Source organism: Belonocnema kinseyi, chromosome 2, assembly GCF_010883055.1.
Source record: "Belonocnema kinseyi isolate 2016_QV_RU_SX_M_011 chromosome 2, B_treatae_v1, whole genome shotgun sequence".
Classification (NCBI taxonomy): Eukaryota; Metazoa; Arthropoda; class Insecta; order Hymenoptera; family Cynipidae; genus Belonocnema; species Belonocnema kinseyi.
In genome coordinates this window covers 97,604,684-97,624,229 of record NC_046658.1, presented here as the reverse complement: position 1 = coordinate 97,624,229, position 19,546 = coordinate 97,604,684, and the positions used below count along the sequence as shown (strand labels likewise).

General features: G+C 24.3%; 2 protein-coding genes across 3 annotated transcripts in view; one reads left to right on the top strand and one right to left on the bottom strand.

Moving 5' to 3' along the window:
* Window positions 1-13,134, bottom strand: part of LOC117168078 (tRNA pseudouridine synthase A) — a 14,287-nt gene extending 1,153 nt beyond the window's left edge. Inside the window, exons 1-5 of one of the 2 annotated variants that reach the window (XM_033353441.1) lie at window positions 12,971-13,134; window positions 8,153-8,533; window positions 7,599-7,938; window positions 3,249-3,504; window positions 2,968-3,113 (exon numbers count right to left, since the gene is read on the bottom strand). In XM_033353441.1, the coding sequence (XP_033209332.1) occupies window positions 2,968-3,113; window positions 3,249-3,504; window positions 7,599-7,938; window positions 8,153-8,533; window positions 12,971-13,022 (1,175 nt within the window). In that variant the 5' untranslated portion in view covers window positions 13,023-13,134. The remainder of the gene's footprint in view (window positions 1-2,967; window positions 3,114-3,248; window positions 3,505-7,598; window positions 7,939-8,152; window positions 8,534-12,970) is intronic. The other variant, XM_033353442.1, reaches the window with a different exon arrangement.
* Window positions 13,135-14,646: 1,512 nt separating this feature from the next.
* Window positions 14,647-19,546, top strand: part of LOC117168128 (proteasome subunit alpha type-2) — a 12,489-nt gene continuing 7,589 nt past the window's right edge. Inside the window, exons 1-2 of the mRNA XM_033353540.1 lie at window positions 14,647-14,753; window positions 17,727-18,059. Of these exons, the coding sequence (XP_033209431.1) occupies window positions 14,713-14,753; window positions 17,727-18,059 (374 nt within the window). The 5' untranslated portion in view covers window positions 14,647-14,712. The remainder of the gene's footprint in view (window positions 14,754-17,726; window positions 18,060-19,546) is intronic.

Here is a 19,546-nt window from a genome sequence, read left to right as displayed (position 1 = left end):
GACTAATTTTTTTTTTCTTAATTCCAACTATTTTTTCAACTTTTATCTTTTGTCTAAATATCTTTTTTTGGTTCCAAATTCAACTCCTTGGTTAAATTTTTTTTAAAATTTAATTATTTTTTTGAAAATTCGTTCTTTTGGCCTGCAAATTCAAAAATATGACTGACATATTTTCCTTTCTTGACTAAAAACTTTTGCTTCGTTAAAAATTCAACTATCTGACAGCAAATGTAACTATTTGGTTCAAAAGCTGTATATTTGTAAAAAAATATTCTTTTTTGGTATAAAATAAATTGTTGGGTTTGAATGCAAATCTTTGGTTAAAAACTAATCTGTTATAGCTGGGGATTCAAGTATTTTGTTAAGAATTCATTTGTTAATATAATTTAGATTCAAAATTCAACTCCTTGGTTAAAAATTACCTTTTCTTGAAAATTCGTCCTTTTGGCTTGAAAATTCAAAAATTTGATTAACATATTTTTCTTTCTTGACTAAAAACTTTTGTTTCGTTGAAATTCGTCTTTTTCGATAAAAATAAAGTGTTTGGTTAAAAATGCTATTTTTTTTTGCTAAAAACTGATCTGTTTTAGTTCGGGATTTAAGTATTTTGTTTATATATCATTTTTAGTTCAAAATTCAACTTCTTGGTAAAAGCTTAATTTTTTAAACTGAATATTTAACTATTTTGTTGAAAATTCAACCATTTAACTGGCACTTTTTCCTTTCTTGAATAATTTTTTTTTAAATTCCAACTATTTTTTCAACTTTCATCATCCGTCTAAATATTTATTTGGTTCAAAATTCAACTCCTTTGTTAAAAATTAATTTTTTAACTGAAAATTTAACTATTTTGTTAAAAATCTAACTGATAGGTTGAAAATTAACTTTTTGTTGAAAATTCATATTCTCGGTTTGAAAATTCATATGTTATGGAGAAAAATCAACTGCTTGGTATCAAATTAAACTGGTCTGTAGAAAAATCTTTTTTTTGTATTGACAATTAATTCTCTGAAACCAAAATTTTAACTACTCCATATTTGGTTAAAAACTTATATTTTTCAGTTTAAAAATTCAACTATTTAGTCTGATTTAGTTGAAAATTTTTAGAAAAGAAATAATAAACACTAAAAATTAATAAAATTTGTACTAGATGTAATGCTAGTTATATCACTATTAAGTATAGTTGAATTTTTATGTAATTTGTTGAAAATAGTTCTGTGGGTTGAAAATTAATTTTCATGGTTGAAAATACAATTATTTGGTAAAAAATTTATGAATTTTGTTGGAAATTTGTCTTTTCTGATAGAAAATTAATCTTCTGTTTTAAAAATTCATCTTTTCGATTGAAAATTTAACTATTTAGTTAATCTCTGATGCTATTTTTTGATAATCCCGAAATAAATTCACGAAAAAATATAGCCGGAAAAAATTACGTAAGATAGAGACGTAAAAAATTTTACTTAGTAACTTAAAAACGAAATAGTGTCTTTAAAAAAGTGTCAAATTGAACAGTTTTTATCACTTGATTTATAAATGATTTTTATATAATTATTATAATTATTTTATTTCATTTCATTGTAAATGAACAGTCAAATGTTGCTAAATAATAAAAAAGTTATTTTTAATATATTTTTTTAATTGAATGAGTTCAAAATAGAATATTTTAGACTGACAAAATATTTAAATAGGATTTAAATTTTATTTAACAACTAAGGTATAGAAATTTGTTAAATGAACATTTCAATCCATAAAGATTTAAAAAGACGATTTTTTCGTAAATCGGTCACCATTGGCTGATTATGTTTTGGCAAATTAATAGTCATCCAATGACTGTCAGTGAGAAATATATAAGATAGAAAAAAATCCTCTCTTATCATCTCATAACCCTTCAAAACTGCCAAAAATATAAAATGTTTGAAGTAAAAGATTTTAGAAATGCGCTTTATAAATTCAATAATATAATAATTCAAAAAGTTAGCAAATGAGCTTAAAATTTGTATGAAAAGTTTGAAATCAAACTTATTTTAAATTGAATTGTCACGTGGCTGGACAGATTTTTCTTCTAAAAATTGGTAAAATTTACCGGTCAAAAATATAATTTACTGTCATTTCCCAGTACAAATGGCTACCCTGAAAATTAAATGTATAAAAAACTGAACAATATTAAAACCAGAAATTTTTTTGAAAAAATGCGAATTTTTGCAACTTTTTAAAGAAAAATGTGACTAATCATTTTTTTCCTTTTTTCTTAGAAGTTCGCTATATTTTGTGCAATTTTAACCACAATGAAACTTTTAAAATTCACATTCAAAACTAAAAAAAAATTGTACCATTTTAATTGAGAACGTTAAAAATGGAATAATTTCTCATTAAAGTTTTACAATTAGAAAATTTTAAATCCATAACATTTAAAATTGAACAGTTTCTAATTACGTGCATCCATATTTAAATATCACATTTTTTTCAAATTGCAACCATTTATAGTTGGATATTTTCAAGTCGAAAACGTTTAGAGTCGATTAATTTCAAATTTAATTCTTAAAACATGAATAATTTCGAATTTAAATTATACAGTCTCCAATTTCAAGCCTTAATTTTTTATTAATTTTTAAAGTTTAAAGTTTTCAAAATGACTGTTCTTGAAGTTAAAAATAAATATAAATTATAATCCTGTCTCATTTGAAAATAATCCAACTTGACAAATTTAACAGTTCAGAAAAAGTTAAATTTATTTTGATCGTGCAAAGAATTTTTGAAAATCATTAAGAACGATGTACTCTACATTGCTAATAAAATAAAATTGTTATGTCAGTCATTCGGTGTCTGGTACTGCTTTTTTTTTATTATCTTTAAAATTTTGATGCTACTTTTTTTATACGTTTTTTGAAATTCTAAAAGACTCTTTTCTAATTTTATGCGACTAATAAAACTTTTTTCCTATTTATTTAAAAAATATGTAAAGGATACGATTTTTCTTTGATCTCTGTTTGCGTAATATATTTTTGAATATATCCTTGATGAAACTCTTGAACTTCTTTATCGCACTCGACCCAATCTAGTTTTTCATGAATTCCGTCCTTTCCGAATTTGTTGTTGTAGTAGTCGTAATGAACCTAAAATTATACTTTGCTTAGTATCTGAAAAGTGCAGTATTTGAAAAAAAGTAAAGTACTGAGGTAAGACTGCTTAAAAGAAATATTAAATCAATTTATTTTCTTAATTAATAATGAACAAAAAAAATAAATTACTATATTTAAAACGAGTCCCAAGCCAGGTACAATGGGAATATCGCATTTGTCTCCTGTAAATGCAAGATCAACGACCTCTTCTGGGGCGACTTTCCTCGCAATTCCGACGACTAAGCCAACCATTTTTCGAATTTGATGCAGCATAAAACTCTGCCCTTTTACGTGTAATGTGATGAATTCCATACCTTCGTGTATGAAAGGTTCAGAGCACTCGAACTTCATAATGTACCTTTTTGCACGTGGATCTAATGGTTTTCTAGATAAGAATAAATATTGTCAATTTTGTACAATTGTCAGCAAATTTTTTTCTTATAAACGGTTGTTACAGAAATCAAATTTCGACATTCTTTGACTTCTCCCTAACCAATTTTTCATTTTTCCCCACCATTCTATATTTTTCTTTTAAATAATAAAACAACCTTATACCCAGGAAATCAATCATGTTAATGAAAAATAAATTTTTGTTTCTAAATATATTTTAAACAATTTTAATGACAACAGTGAGTTTTCAACTCAAAAAGATAAACTTTAAACTAAAAATAAAAGAATTAAATTTTTCGTTGAAAATTATATTATCAAAAAAAAAGAATGCTCTGCAAAATACGAGTAGTTAAATTTTTCAATCAAAAGTTTTGAATCTTCAATTAAAAAAATTAATTCTCCACGAAAAGTGTAATAGTTAATATTTCCACAGAAAAATGTTTTTATTTTTATCCATAAAGATTTTAATTCAACAAAAAAATACGCTTTTTCAACAAATTAGTTGAATCATCAACCAAAGCAGACTAATATTCAAACTAAAAAGAGGTATTTTCAACAAAAGAGCTGAATTTTCAACCAAGAAAGATTGTTCAGTCAACAGAGAAAAAAAACTAATCAACAATGTTGGATTTTTAAAAGAACCAGATGAGTTTCCTGCAAAACAGTTGAGTTTTAATCCGAAAATATGAATTTTTAGCAAAAAAATTTAAATTTTCAACCCAAAAATATGAATTATACAGCAAAATAAATTAAATCCCAAAAAAAGACGAGTTCTTTTTAAAAACTGATCGTTGAATTTTTAACCCGAACGATGATCTTTCTACTAAAAACTATTAATTTTCATCTAAAAAATATTAATTTTCAACTGGAAATAGAATACTTTTAGTTAGGAACTTTTTTCAATCAGAACAAAAACGAATTTTCAACAAAACAAATAAATTTTGAACAAAAGAAATAAATTCTTCACCAAAAATAGAATAGTTAAATTTTAAGTAGAAGAAATTCATTTTCAAACAAATAAAATAAATTTTCAACAAGAGAAATAAATTTTTAACTAAAAATACAATAGTTAAATTTTCAGTTTAAAAAGTACTTGCCAACAATGTAAAATAAATTTTCAACATAACAGTTAAATTTTCAACCAGACAGGCCAATTATCAAACAAAAACATTACATTTCTACCGAAAAAGGCACATTTTTAGCAACAAAAATACATCCATTTTCATTTAGAAAAATACATTTAAAATAGAAAAAACGAAGTTTCTAGAAAATAGTTCAATTTTCAATCAATGAAATGAATGCTTAACCAAAAAGATGAAGTTTCAAAGAATGAGATTACTCTTCTATAGACAAAATGTATTTTCAACAAAATAGTTCAAATTTCCAACCAGACAAATGAATTCGAATTTAACCAGAAAAGATATATTTTCAGCAAATTATTTAAATCCACAACCGAAAAGACGAATTTTCAACCAAATGCTTGCATTTTCAACAAAAGACGATACTTTTATACAAGATTGTATAATTATCAACAAAATACATGAATTTCCAACCAAATAGTTGAATTTTTAACTAAAAAGTATAAATATTTAGCAACAAACGGAAGAGTTATATGTTTAATTACAAAAATTAAATTTTACCAAAAATAAACACGATTATTCAAACAAAATAGTTAAATTTCCAGCAAACGAGATGAATATTTAAATAAAATTATGCATCTCCAATAAAAAATACATTTTTAACAAACTTTTTAAATTTTTAACCAAGTAATTGCATTTAAAAAAATTAAATTTCAATAAACAAGATTAATTTTCTATACAAAAAAACAACTTGTAGCTTAATACATGAATTTTCAACCAAATATTTGAATTTTTAAAAGAATTTCCAATCTAATATAGTATAATTTCCAACCAAAGATATGAATTTTTAACCAAAAAGAAAAATTAGTCACAAAGAAGATGAATATTCAATTGAAAGACTAATTTTCGACGAAATATTTGAATATTTAACTGAAAAAGATAAATTTTCAATCGAACATGGAATATTTAAATTTTCAGTTGAAAAAAAAATAATTAAAGAAAAAATAATTTCCAACCAAATATTTAACTTATGAATTTTAACCTTGTATTTCCACTTTCAAGTAGTTGCATTTTCTACCAGGAAATATACATTTTTAACATAAAACAGGATGGCCGTTTTAATCGACGAAATAAATTCTCGGTCATTTCCCGGTTCGCAAACATTTTTCACGGTCAATGAAATAAAAAAAAAATGGAAGACTAAAGCTAAAAAAATGTCCACTTGAGGTAATAAAAACTGAGCTACAAATGACAGCACTCAAAGTCGAACTGTTAAATTTTTAACTTTTAAATTTGAAATTTAAAAGTTTTCAATTAAAAAATGTTGTATTCAAATGCTCAATAAATTACGCGTATAAAATTAAAGGTACTAACATTTTTCAATATAAAAAAATATAAATCCACGTTACCATTTTTAATACTCTAAATTAAAAAATCAATCAATGAACTTTAAACTTTTCAAAATTATATAATTTTAAGGAATTTTAAGCTAGAAACATTAAATATTGAAAAATTGAAAAAATTGTGACTAAACATTTCTTAAAATATAAATTCAATTATTTTCGTTTTAAATAGTTTAAACATCCTTGGAAAGCTTCCAAATTTTATTTCAGAATCTTGAGAAATCTAGAAGTTGTTTTAAAATTGTTTTCAATTTAAAATTCTTTTGGACATTTTTTCAGAACTTTTAAATGTCTGTCAAAATGAATTGATTTTTTTCTACAATTTTCAGAAAATCCTGCAAATTTTAGAATATTTCTTTACAAGTTTGAAAAGATTCAAACTTAATGTAAAACTTGAAATGATAGCCTAATATGAAACAAAATGTAGATTTTCGCAGATCTTAAACAAAAAAATTTAGATTCTTTTCAAGAATTGTGAAAGGCTTCATAAGAATAAAAACATTTTCTTAAGATTCCTTGGAAAATTAAAAATAACTTTTCATTTTGAAAAATTATTGTAAGAGAATATTTAAAAATTTTTTCAAAGATTTAAACAAAATTTTCAAAAAAGATTCTACAAGATTTAAAGAAAACTTTCTAAAATTTGCATGACAATTTTTTATCTTTTTAAAATTTTTAAATATCTTTTAAAATTTATCAAATTTTATTTGAATTTACTTGTCTTAAGTAAAAATTCAAATATTGCTAAATATTCAATAATTAATCTTTTTTAATTAAAAATTTCAAATTGAATGGGTTAAAAATTGAATCTTTTAGACTGAAACAATATTTTTAATTTAATAAAATCCTTTAATTAAGAATATATTATTATGAAGTTATTTTTAAGTTAAAAACAGTTTAGAAACTTTTAATCACACGTTCGCATTCGTTTAATGACTAAGACTTTCAAATTGAAACCGTTTAAGTATTAACGTTAAAATCTGAAAATTCTTAAATTTTGAACTGGTTAAAAATTGTTTTTTTTTCACTTTTTATTACTTAAAGTACAGATATTAAAAAAAATTTATTTATTAAATAAAAATGCTTTTATCCAAAATTTTTAAAAACAAAGGCTTTTATTTTTTATGTGTTCAAGTCTTGAAGAAAGCATTTAAAAATTCTTTAAATGAAAAATGTAAGCTTAGAAATAAAAATTATGAATGGAAAATTTTTAAAGTAAACAAATTTTTAATTACGCATTGTGAGCTAAAAATAGCATAATTGAAAAACGCAACAATTCCACTAATTATTTAAAAACTGTTGAAATCTAACGTGGACAGATTTTTCTTCTACAAATTTGTAAAATTCCCGGTCAAAAAATTATTGTATTTTTAACAAAATATTAAAATTAAGTCAAGCTTTTCCTGGCATTACTTGACTTTTCCCTGACTTGTTTTAAATTCCTTGACCTGCAGCAACCCTTTTCGAAACTACAGTTTAAATAAAATGCCGCCACTTTGTTTTTTGCAGTTTTAAAGTTAGTTCTTAAAATAGGTATGATTTGCAAATATTTGAATACTATAACTAGATTGATGTTAATTATAATTAGATAGATTTAGCGTACTTACACTTTGGAGGTAAAGTTGTAAAAATTATGAGTTCCCTCAAATAATTTCAGAATTGACTTCAGTCGCTCAATCGATTCTGCTGGTATTCGAAATTCATTGAATGGTTTACCATTTATCGTCGATAATTTCTCTATCCTCGCCTCTACTTCTTCTTCGCTAAAATCTGTAGATAAAATTTCAGGGCTTTCTTCAACAAATGCATATGTTGGGAGAGTGTATGCATATGTTCGTGCATCACACTGATGTTTGCTGTTAAAGCCTTTCGTTACTCTTCTAAGTCCAAATACTCTAATATCCTCTGGTAAGAACTTATTAATATCTTCCTTATTTGCGTGTTCGGCTGTGAGAAAAAAAATATATTTTCATGAATTATTTATTAAGAATGAAAAAATCGAAAATGTAACGAATAAAAAAAAAATAAAAAGAGAATCGCCCTAAAACTTTGATTTTAAACTTCTTTTCTTTTAATTGGTGCTTCTTTTTACTCAAAATTTAGTTTTAATTATTAAATAACAATTAAGTAATGGTCAATTATAAATTAGTTTGTATCTTACGCAGTTTGAGAGAGACAACTTGTCTAGCTGCCGAAACTCCTTTATCAGTTCGAGCTGCTCTTTGAAACTGTATCGTCTGAATGACATCAAAAGCTTCTGAGTTTATAAGATCTGCTTTTAATAAAGCATTGATCAAACTTTCTTCTATAGTGTCCATGCCGGGATTTCTTTGCATCCCATAGTAATTTTTACCAAGATACCCCAACATCATTGCAAAATTACGTTTTTTAATTCTAGCTTCCCCTTCCACTTTTGGTTTTTTTGCCAAATTTTCTTCATTATCGTCCACCTGAACCCGCTTTTTAATATCAGTGATAATTTCTTGACTTTCATGAACTGCACTGTCTACTTGGGTGGACATTTTTTTAATAGAAATTCTGCCTGAAAAATAATATAAACCTAAATTTTCAAATTTTTTGATAAATTCAAATCAATTTTTTTACAAATAGAAAATTGAAGCAACCTCTTTTCTATCAGAATATGATTACAATTTCACGAGTTTTTTTATGAATAATTTTTTTTCTCCAGATTCTAAGAATTTAATTAATAGGTTTAAATTTGAAAGCTTTGACAAATTATATATCTTCTCTTATACTTCAAATTTAGTGCATATTTAACATATAATTATTTCTAATGAAAGATATTTTATAGTTAAGTAAGAACCCTGTAAGAAAAGAAGAACTAAGGAGTTTTTTTTAACGAAAATAAGGAAATAAATGTGGGCATCCACATGAAAAGGCCCCTATGGTTGGTATGGAGTTACGTATAGTGGCATGTAGCCCGATGAACTCCAGCCTTATTTTATTTCAAAACATTTCAAGTAAAATATGAAAATTTTGACAAGATATATGATTTACAACTAAATAATTGAATTTACAAATAAAAAATATCAATTTTCAACAAGATATTTGAAGTTTTAACTAAAAAAGAGAATTTTTTAAAACAGAAATACAATAGTTACATCTTCAACAAATAATAAAAATAAGTTTTAAAAAAATAGTTAAATTTTCAAACAATGTGGTGACACAGATTAATTTTATATAAAAAATACGACTTTTCAACAAAATAAATAAATTTTCAACCAAGAAGATTAATTTTCTACAAAAAAAAGCGAAGTTTGAACACAACACATGAATTCTAAAGCAAATTGTTGAACTTTCAACTGGACTAAAGATATGAATTTTCAACCAAAAAAATGAATTACTATCAAAATAGTTTAATTTTGCACCAAATAGTTAAATTTTTACCAACAAAGATGAATTATCAACGAAAAATGTTATAGTAATATTTCTACCAAAAAAGGTTTTTTCTATTCAGTCAGAAACTGTTGAATTTTCAAGCAAAAAGATTGATTTTTTACCAAAAAGGACGAACTTGCAACAAAATACACGAATTTTAAATCAAACAGTTAAATTTTGAACCAAAGTAATGAATCTTCAACTGAAATGATGAATCTTCAAACAAAAGAATAAATTTTTGAAAAAGTAGCTTAAGTATAGTTAACTTCTCAACAAAAAAGATAATAGATAAAAATAAAACAGTTACATTTTCAGTTGAAAAACTTAATTTTCAGCTAACAAAAACGAATTTTCAACAAAAGAGTTTATTACAACAAAAATTAATTTTTATCAAAAGAGTTTAACTTTCAACCAAGTAGTTGAATTAAAAAAAAGGATGAATTATCAACGAAAAATTAAATAGTTGATTTTAATTTTAAATAAAAAATGTTGAATTGAAAAAAGATACAAATTCTCAACGTAGAAAGATATTTTAGTAGAGAGAGAAAAAAGTTGAACCAAACTATTACATTTTCCAATAAAAAAGACAACTTTTTCAACCTAAATATAATAGTTGAATTTTCAGTGAAAAATTAATTGCAAACCAATAATAAAATAGAATTTTCAACAATATAGTGAAATGTTCAACCAAAAAAAAAAAATGAATTTTTAAGTAAAATTATGAACCTTTAACTGAAATAATTGAATTTTTAATCAAAAATATGATTTTTTAACGAAGAAGATAAATTTTTTAACACAAAGGACGAAATTTAATCAACATACATACATTTCAACTAAAAATGGAACAGTTAAATTTTCAGTTGAAAACATAACTTTTCAACCAAAAAAGGCGATTTTTCAACAAAACAGTATATTTTAAACCAGAACAAAAAATAAATTTTTAACTAAAATGATGAGTCTTTAACTGGAATTGTAGAATTTTCCACGAAGAAGTTAAATTTTCTACCAAAAATTATGAATTTTGAGCAAAATACATCAATTATAAACCAAATAGTTAAATTTTCAACCAAAGAGATAAACCTTCAACAAAAAATGAAATTTTTATCAAAAAGAGAGTTTAAATTTCAACCAAGTAGTTGAATTTTTAAGAATAAAGATGAATTTATCAACGAAAAATGTAATAATTGACTTCAATTTTAAATAAAAAACATTTGAATTAAAAAAAAAAAACAATTTTTCAACTAAGAAAGATCTTTCAGTCTAAACTCTAAAGGTACAAAAAATTTCAACCAAACTATTCCATTTTCAAGCAAAAAGATTAATTTTCCATGAAAAAGGATGAATTTTGAACAAAATACATGAATTTTAAACCAAAAAATTGAATTTTCAACTAAAATGTAGAATAGTTAAATTTTCAGTTAAAAAAATTAATTTTCACGCCAGGGCAAAAAAAACATTCTCTGGCAATTCCAGGTTTGGTTTTGAAAAAAATGATAAGCATTATTGATTTTAAAAAATTGATTAAAATATTATTTACTGGATTTGAACGAACGGCACACAATGGGGAAAAATGACTTTTTTGTTTAACCAACAGCCCACAAATATTGACCAATTTGAAAACAAAAAAATAAAACGAAAAAATTGCCATTTTTTCTATTTGACGCTCTTTAGATTATTATTGTTAATATTATAAACAACTTTAATAAATAAATGCATTAATCTGTCATTTTACGACAGAAAAAAATAGTTTTTTTTTCTATGTCAATTTTCTGAATTAGGAACTTTATGATAATTTTACCAAAATTTATAATTTGTTGATTAATCTTATGCTTTTTCAAACAAATTTAATAAATAAATTATTTATTTGGACGCCTATCGGGAGAAAAATTAGTTTTTCTGAATGTCAGTCCTTTCAGTTGGGAAGTTCGTGATAATTTTAGAAACATTCCTAATTAGTTGATAAATTTTATGATTTATTAAACAAAATTTAAAAAACAAGTGCATTATTCGGGCATCTGTCGTTGGAAAAAAGGTTTTTTTTTCAATGTCAATTTTTTAAATTGGAAAGTTCATGATAATTTCAGAAAACTTCATCATTTTTTGGATCAATTTTATGATTTTTAAAAACAAATTTAACAAAAAAATGCATTATTCGGGCATCTGTGGACGGAAAAATTAGTTTTTTCTTCCAATGTTAGTCCTTTTGATTGGAAACTTTACGATAATTTCAGAAAAATTCATAATTAGTTGATCAATTTTTTTTTAACAAATGCATTATTCGGGCATCTCTAGATGGAAAAATAGTGAATTTAATGATAATTTCATTAACGCTCATACTTAGTTGATAAATGATGTTCTAAACAAATTTAATAAACATATGCATTATTTGGGTATTTTTTGCCGAAAAAGTTTTTTTTTTCAATCGCAGTCCTTTCAGTTTAAGTTTCTCATTACTTTCATTCTTTCAAAAACGCAGCAGCTTAAAGATTGTGTAGAATGACTTTTTTCTCCCACTTTTTTGTTACTGTTAAAAAAATCATAAAATTGATCAACTAATCATGAATGCTGATAAATTGATTTGTAAAGATCCCAGTTAAAATTTCTAACATCGAAAAAAAAGAATTGCCCCAATCATGCATTTTTAAATCAAATTTCTTTTAAAAAATTATGAAATTGATAGAAAATTCTAAATTTTGCTGAAAGTTGCCAACTGAAAGGACTGACGTAAAAAAAACGAATTTTTCTGTCAATAAATTCTCGAATAATGAATTTGTCTATTAAAATTTTTTTTAAATCATAAGATTAATAAAAAAATTATTAATTTTTCTAAAATTATCATACAGTAGTTTATTTAAAAAATTGACATAAAAAAACGAATTTGTTTAAGCAATATAACTTGAAAAATGCAAAATTATGAAAAATCGTAGAAAACATTCTTTCAAAAAATAATTTGCTTATATACATTTTTTGTTGTTTATTATATAATATTGGGACATCTTTAACTAATGTTACTTTATGAAGCTCAGGCGATTTCAACAATTTTCCTGTTATTGACGAGCACCGGGAATATAAAATAGAAGAAATGGCATGAAAATTCTCTTAGAAATCTTATCAGCTTTTTTTGAAATGTTGTCGAAATCGGTCACTTTTTGTGGGCTGTACGTAATTTTGAAACAAAAAAGTATTTTTTTTTCAAAATAAAATTCACTTTCGAAAACTCACCCAATAAAATTAGAGGTTCAACGAAAAATTAATAAACGAAATAAATATATAATTTTAGCTGTTTCGAACGGATATTAAATTAAGCTATAAACATATTACAAATTATACGTGATTAGTTAAAATCTTAACAATGATATCGGCTTAAAAGGCTCAATAGTTTAAAATCATATGATTAGTAATTTTGGACTTACAGTCATTTTTGAATACTTACTAAAGAGAATGAATGAAAAATTAATTGATTACAAATCATCATAATGAGAATTTGAATCCTATTATTATTTAAGTTATTTATTGCTATTACTTATGTACGCATAACCTCTAAAGTTTAGAATAAAATTAGTTTCATGGTTCTACTCACATAAATTGCAGTAATCGGGGAGAATTCCTCTAAACTTTAATATACGAAGCATTTATACACTCGTAACGAGGTTAAATTTATTTAGTTTATTTTATTAATTACACATAATCAATCCAAAATAAAAAATCTTACAAAAGTCAAAACGGTCAACCCAAATTCCACGTGCATGTCACTGACAAAAGGGAGTTTACTAGCCGATAGGTAGCGCTGGATGATTTTAGTCATAGTTCCGCGAAAATTTTAATTGGCTAATTGAAACATTACTTTTTTTTATATAAATTAATCATCCAAGTTTCCACTTTATTCATAAAATTATTGTACATTCAAAAAATGTTTCAAAGTACAATTTTTAAAAGTTTTATATTTTTTGCATTGTTAAACATTCAGTTTATTAGTTTAATATTCTATTTTTAATTCAAAATGAATCTTTTTTCGTTTAAAATTTAACTATTTAGGGAAGAATTTCACGTATTTTATTGAAAATTCTACATGTATGGTAAGAAATTAATTTTGTTGGTTGAAAATTCATTTATTTGGTTTTATTTATTATTGAAAGTTCTTGTATTTTGGTAAAAATTCGTCTCGTGAAAAAGTATTCTTTCTTGTTTGAAAATTCAATTATTTGCTTGAAAATTAATTTTTTTAACTGAAAATTTAAGTCACTTATTGATGAATATTGATCTTTTTTTAGTTGAAAATTCGTTTTTTGAATTGAAAACAAATTTTTTAACTAAAAATTTAAATATTTTACTTATTTTTGGTTAAATACTTATCTTTTTTATTTAAAAATGTGTTTCTTTAGTTGACAGACCGTTTTTTTTTTGTTAAAAATTGATTTTTTTTTTAACTCAAAATTTAACTGTTTTATTTTTGATTAAAATATTGTATTTTTTAGTTATGAATTCAAATATTCAATTTTTGGTTTAAAATGTGCTTCTTTTAGTTTTAAATTCAACTTTTAAGTAAAAAATTATTCTTTTTTAAAATGTTTACTTTTTTTTTAATTCGTTGTTTGTTATTTAAAAATTAAACTTTTCCATTTTGGGTTGAAAAGTTATATTTTTTAGTAAAATATTCAATTTTTCAGTTGAACACAACTATTTAACTATTCTTTTTTTTTTATTGAAACTTAATTTTTTTATCTGAGAACCTAGCTTTCAATATTTTAACTTTGTTTTTTGAAAATGCCTCATTTTTAGTTTAAAATTCATCTTTTCAGTAGAAAATTAATCTCGTTTAAAAATTTATTGTTTTGGGTGAGAATTTAACTATTCCATTTTCGTTTCGAAACTTATCCTTATTAGTTTAAAATTCAACTTTGCGGTGAGAAAAAAGAAGGAAACTTCCTACTTTGAAACTTTCTTTTAGTAACAAATAATCTTTTATTTGTGAAATGCAGAACTACACATAAAAAACTGACCACTAATTCAAATATAAAAAATATTATTTTTAAACTAAATGATTTACACTTATATTTTGTTTGACAAATAAACTATACGCTTTTATTATAAATGTGTAAAGAAGTTTTATTTATCCAATTTGAATTTTCGCGGAACTATTACTGGAACAGCAAGCGCTAGTTTCCTATTGGTTGAATCATGGACAATTAGGTAAAAATCGTCCACATGAGCCAATCCAAAAGTTGTTTAGAGCAATCGTATGGAAATTACTGTCGCTGTTTGTGGATTAGCCTTTGAGCGTCAGCGGTGTTTCGGTTTTGGCGAGTCGAAAAAGTCATTGTCATGGCATCTGAGCGTTATAGTTTTTCTTTAACAACATTCAGGTAATATGAACATTTATTTTCTAACACTTAATTTTTAATTTTATCTTTAATTAATTTACTTGCTCAATAAATTACTATCATTCACTGATATGCCTCCATAACAAGGGACTTATGAAAGCTAACCTATAAACTCATTACAATATTTGATTAAAGACAACGAATTGATTTAGTAATGAGCGGAAGATCATTTTCTGTTTAGAATTTTCTCATCTTTTCTATTTTTTGATATAATACGTACACAGGCGTTTTCCTAAAATGTATAACTCTATATTTCTTTGTGATGTGCAAACAGTGACTCGTCATTTACAACACTGCAAGTTTTCATGACTGCTCCTTTTTTACCAAATATATTGTTCAAAAACGGCTGATAAAGTGAAGAGTAATCGCAAAATTGTTTCTAAAAATATTTTATTAATCGGAGGATTAATTGTGTACCTTTAAAACTTTTTTTACTTGCAAAAATTTCTTTTTTAATTTTAAATACTTATTTTGCTCAAATATGTGTGTAAGTTGTTGTCAAGTTTTCAACGAAAAAGCTGAATTTTTAAAATATGTGTCCTATCCACAGTTTTGATTAATTCTTTTAAAATCAACTCACGATGTCTTTCTGCTTAATCTAGACTTTTACTTTTTCCAAATTTAAAATCGAGTAAATTTGAATATCTTTAAATGTTGAGGCTTCAGTTTCTTTGAAAAAATATTTCAAACAAAAAAAGAATTTTCAATTTAGACTGGTTTTTGTTATTATTTGTGTACATGGTGTCTACTCAACTAATAAACCTAGAATTTTCAGGCTATTTTTATATGTCTGGAAAACTTGGAAATGTTAGGAACTTTTTTCAAGCATGCTGAAATATTTTTGAAAAATTGTAATATTAAATTATAATACATTTTTTTCATTTGTAAAAGTAATTTTATAGTATGGGAATTATTCTTATTTACGTCAAACTTCTTTTTATCTTTTTCAGTAACTTTCAACAGAGTACATGATTTTTCAATCATATAGCTGAATTTTGAACCAAGAAAATTAAATTTCGAACAAAAAGGATAAATTCTTAACAGAATGAATTAATTTTGAATTAAAAATGAAATAGTTGAAATTTTAACAAAAAATATAGTAGGTAAATTTTCAGTTTAACAACTAACATCACATTTCTTCACGAAACCAAAGTGATTCTGACTTGAAAAAAAACAACTAATCTGTTACAAAAAAAGTTAATTGTTAACTAAAGAAATGAATTTTCAACCAAAATACGTGATTTAAAAAAAAATTCCAACTTTTAAACAAATAAATGAATCTTCAAATAAAACGATAAATCTTCAATCAAAAAATGCATTGTCAAGCCAATAGTTGAATTTTTAACAAAAAATAGAATAGTTTAATTTTCATTTCGACATCGAATATCAAAATTCTCTACGAAACAAAATTAATCCTCAATTAAAACATAAACTAATGTTCTACAAAATAGTTCCGTTTTAACTAAAGAAATGAATTTTCAACGCAAAAGTTTAATTTTTAACAAAATAATTCGACCTTTAAGCGAAGAAATACATTTTTAACTAAAACGATGAATCTTTAATGAAGGAAATGCATTTTTTCAACAAATAGTTGCATTTTTATTAAATAAGTGAATTTTTAACCAAAAGTGGAAGTTTTATTTTCAGTTTAAAAAATAACTTTAAAGAAAAAAACGAATTTTCAACATAATAATTAAATGTTAACTAAAGAAATGAATTGTATAGCAAAAAGAAATTTTGATCAGAATATACAAATTTTCAACGAATTAGTTGAATGTTTAATAAAAATGAATGAATTTTCAACAAAAATTAGAATAGTTAAATTTTCAGTTCAACAGCAAACATCAATTTTCTACCGAGAAAGATTCATTTTTTACAAAATACATGAATTTTTAACAAATTGAAGACTAATTTTCCAACAAAAATAGAATAGTTATATTTTCAGTTTACAAATTTAATTTTTAACTTAAAAAAATGAAAACAAAAATGTTAAATTTCCAAGTAAAGAAATTAATTTTCAACTTAAAATATAAATTTTCAAACAAGAATAATTGTCTACAAAATAAACAAAAATTTGGTTGAAATTACAATTAGTACATATTTGGTTAAAAATGCATCTTTTTGGATAAAAATTTAACTGCTTGATTGAAAGCTAAACTTCTTTGTTAAAAATTACATTTTTGGTTGAAGATTCATTATTTTAATTGAAAATTATATATTTTTTAAATGAAAATTGAAATACTCCAGTTGAAACTTGAGTTATTTAGTTGAAAATCAGTTGTTGCTTTTTTTGAGTTGTCAATTAATTTTTTAAACTAGAAATGTAATTATCTATTCCAGTTTAATATTTCATCGCTTTAGTTTAAAATTCATCTTATTCATTCAAAGATGGCCTTTTTTGTTAAAAAAGTAATCTTCTTGGTTGAAAATTCAATTATTCTAGTTGCAGGTATAATAGTTAAAAATTTTAATTTTATTTGTTAAGAATTCAACTAGTTATTTAGAGTTATTTAGTTCAAAATCAGTTGTTTTTTTGAGTTGTCAAATAATTTTGCTAACTGAAAATGTAACTATCTCAGTTTAATATTTCATCATTTTAGTTTAAAATTCATCTCATTCATTGAAAGTTGGCCTTTTAAAAAAATTTTATCTTGGTTAAAAATTCAACTATTCTAGTTGCAGGTATATTAGTTAAAAATTTAATTTTTATTTGTTAAGAATTCAACTACTCTAGTTAAAGATTTATAATTTTAATTGAAAATCTACCACTTTAGGTGAAAATTTAAATATTTTCTGGAAAACTAGTTCTGTTTGATTGAACATTCTTTTTTTCCGGTTTTAAATTAAATTTTTTTGTTTAAAAAAACTATGATTTTTTAGTTGAAAATTCCACAATAAATATACTATAAATATTTGTATTGTATTTCAACGAGTGAATGATGAATTCTGTTTTAGCCCTTCGGGGAAGTTGGTACAGATTGAATATGCTCTCGCAGCAGTGGCCGCTGGAGCTCCTAGCGTTGGCATTAAGGCGTCGAATGGGATCGTCCTTGCCACAGAAAACAAACATAAATCTATACTTTATGATGAGCACAGCGTGAACAAAGTTGAGATGATTACCAAGCACATCGGCATGGTCTACAGTGGAATGGGACCGGATTATCGTTTGCTTGTAAAGCAAGCACGTAAAATGGCACAGCAGTACTATCTGGTGTATCAAGAACCGATTCCAACTGCTCAACTTGTTCAGCGAGTTGCTATGTTGATGCAAGAGTACACGCAATCGGGGTAACTAATATTTTCAATAATAATTTAAGGCTAAAAGGCTGGCCGCTGGACCGGGAAATGACAGTGAATTGATTTTTTTTTACCGGGAATTTTAGAAATCTTGGAAGAAAAATCTTGCCTAGTTCGATTTCAACAATTTTAAAAAATAATTTGTTGCATTTTTATCTTATTTACTTATTATATCATTCGTTTTATAATTCGCAATTCAAAAAACCTTTTACTTGACCAAATTTTTCATTTTATTTTTTTATTTTCAAGTGAAAATTTTTCATTTAAAGAGTTTTAAAATGAAGCCTTGGGAGACTTGAACAATTGAAAATTAAAAGCGTTTGAAATTGGAAATGTTTGGTTAAAAATATATTTTACTTGATCAATTGTGAATGTTAATTAATTATTTAAAAAATTGAACTACTTCAAGTACAGGCCTCACAGACTGGCCCCTATATTTAGGGGCCGGTCTATATTATATTAATACCCTATTTTCAAGATTTGGTCCCTATGGGTACCCTATTCGAGTCAGGCACTTTGAAAAAATTAGCAAACATCAGAGAATTTCTGTGAGAAGTGACTGTTAAAAAAAAATAAGGGCTGCCCCGCCGTCACTTTTTGAAATGACATGCTGGCCACTTTACCGGGAAACCTGGAAAACCTAGAAATAACCGGGAATTTTATGAGATCGGGAAATGACATTGAATTTATTTTTTGACCGGGAATTTTACAAAAATTTTAGAATAAAAATTTTGTCCAACTTTGATTTCAACCGTTTTTTAAATAATGTGTTACATTGTGATTTTTATAAATTATTATATCATTCAGTTTAGAATGCTTAATTTTAAAAATATTTCACTTTGCAAATTTTCCATTTGAATTTAAAGAATTTTAAAATGCAGTTTTAAAGGCTTAAAGAATTTAAAATTAGAAGCTTTTAAAATTGAAGATTTTTTGATAAAAAACAAGGTGGCCGTCGGACCAGGAAACCGGGAACTTTCAGAAGAAAAATCTGCCCAAATTCGATTTTAACCTTTTTTTTTTAAATAATTAAAGTGCAGTAAATAAATGCAGTTAATATAAATAAATAAATAGTTTTTAAAATGGATCTGTAATTGTTTCAATCCGAAAGTCTTGATAATGATTTATAAATAAAATATTTTTAATTCAGAGTTTCAGGTCTTCCCTTATGTTATTTCTTATATTAAATTTAATAAATAAATTTATTAATATATTTCTATTAATTTTTTTAGCCATTAAAAATGTAAACCTGCGTTTTTCTTTTTCCAACTTAAAAATAACTCTATAATAATATAGTTGTAATTAAAGATTTTTATTGAATTAAAAATATTGTTTGAATGTAAATTATTTGATTTTTAACCCATTTAATTTGAAATTTCTTAATGTAGAAAAAGAATAAGTATTTAATATTTAGCAATATTTCACTGTTCATTTAAGACGAGTAAATTGAAACCAATTATTTTACATAGAATTTTACA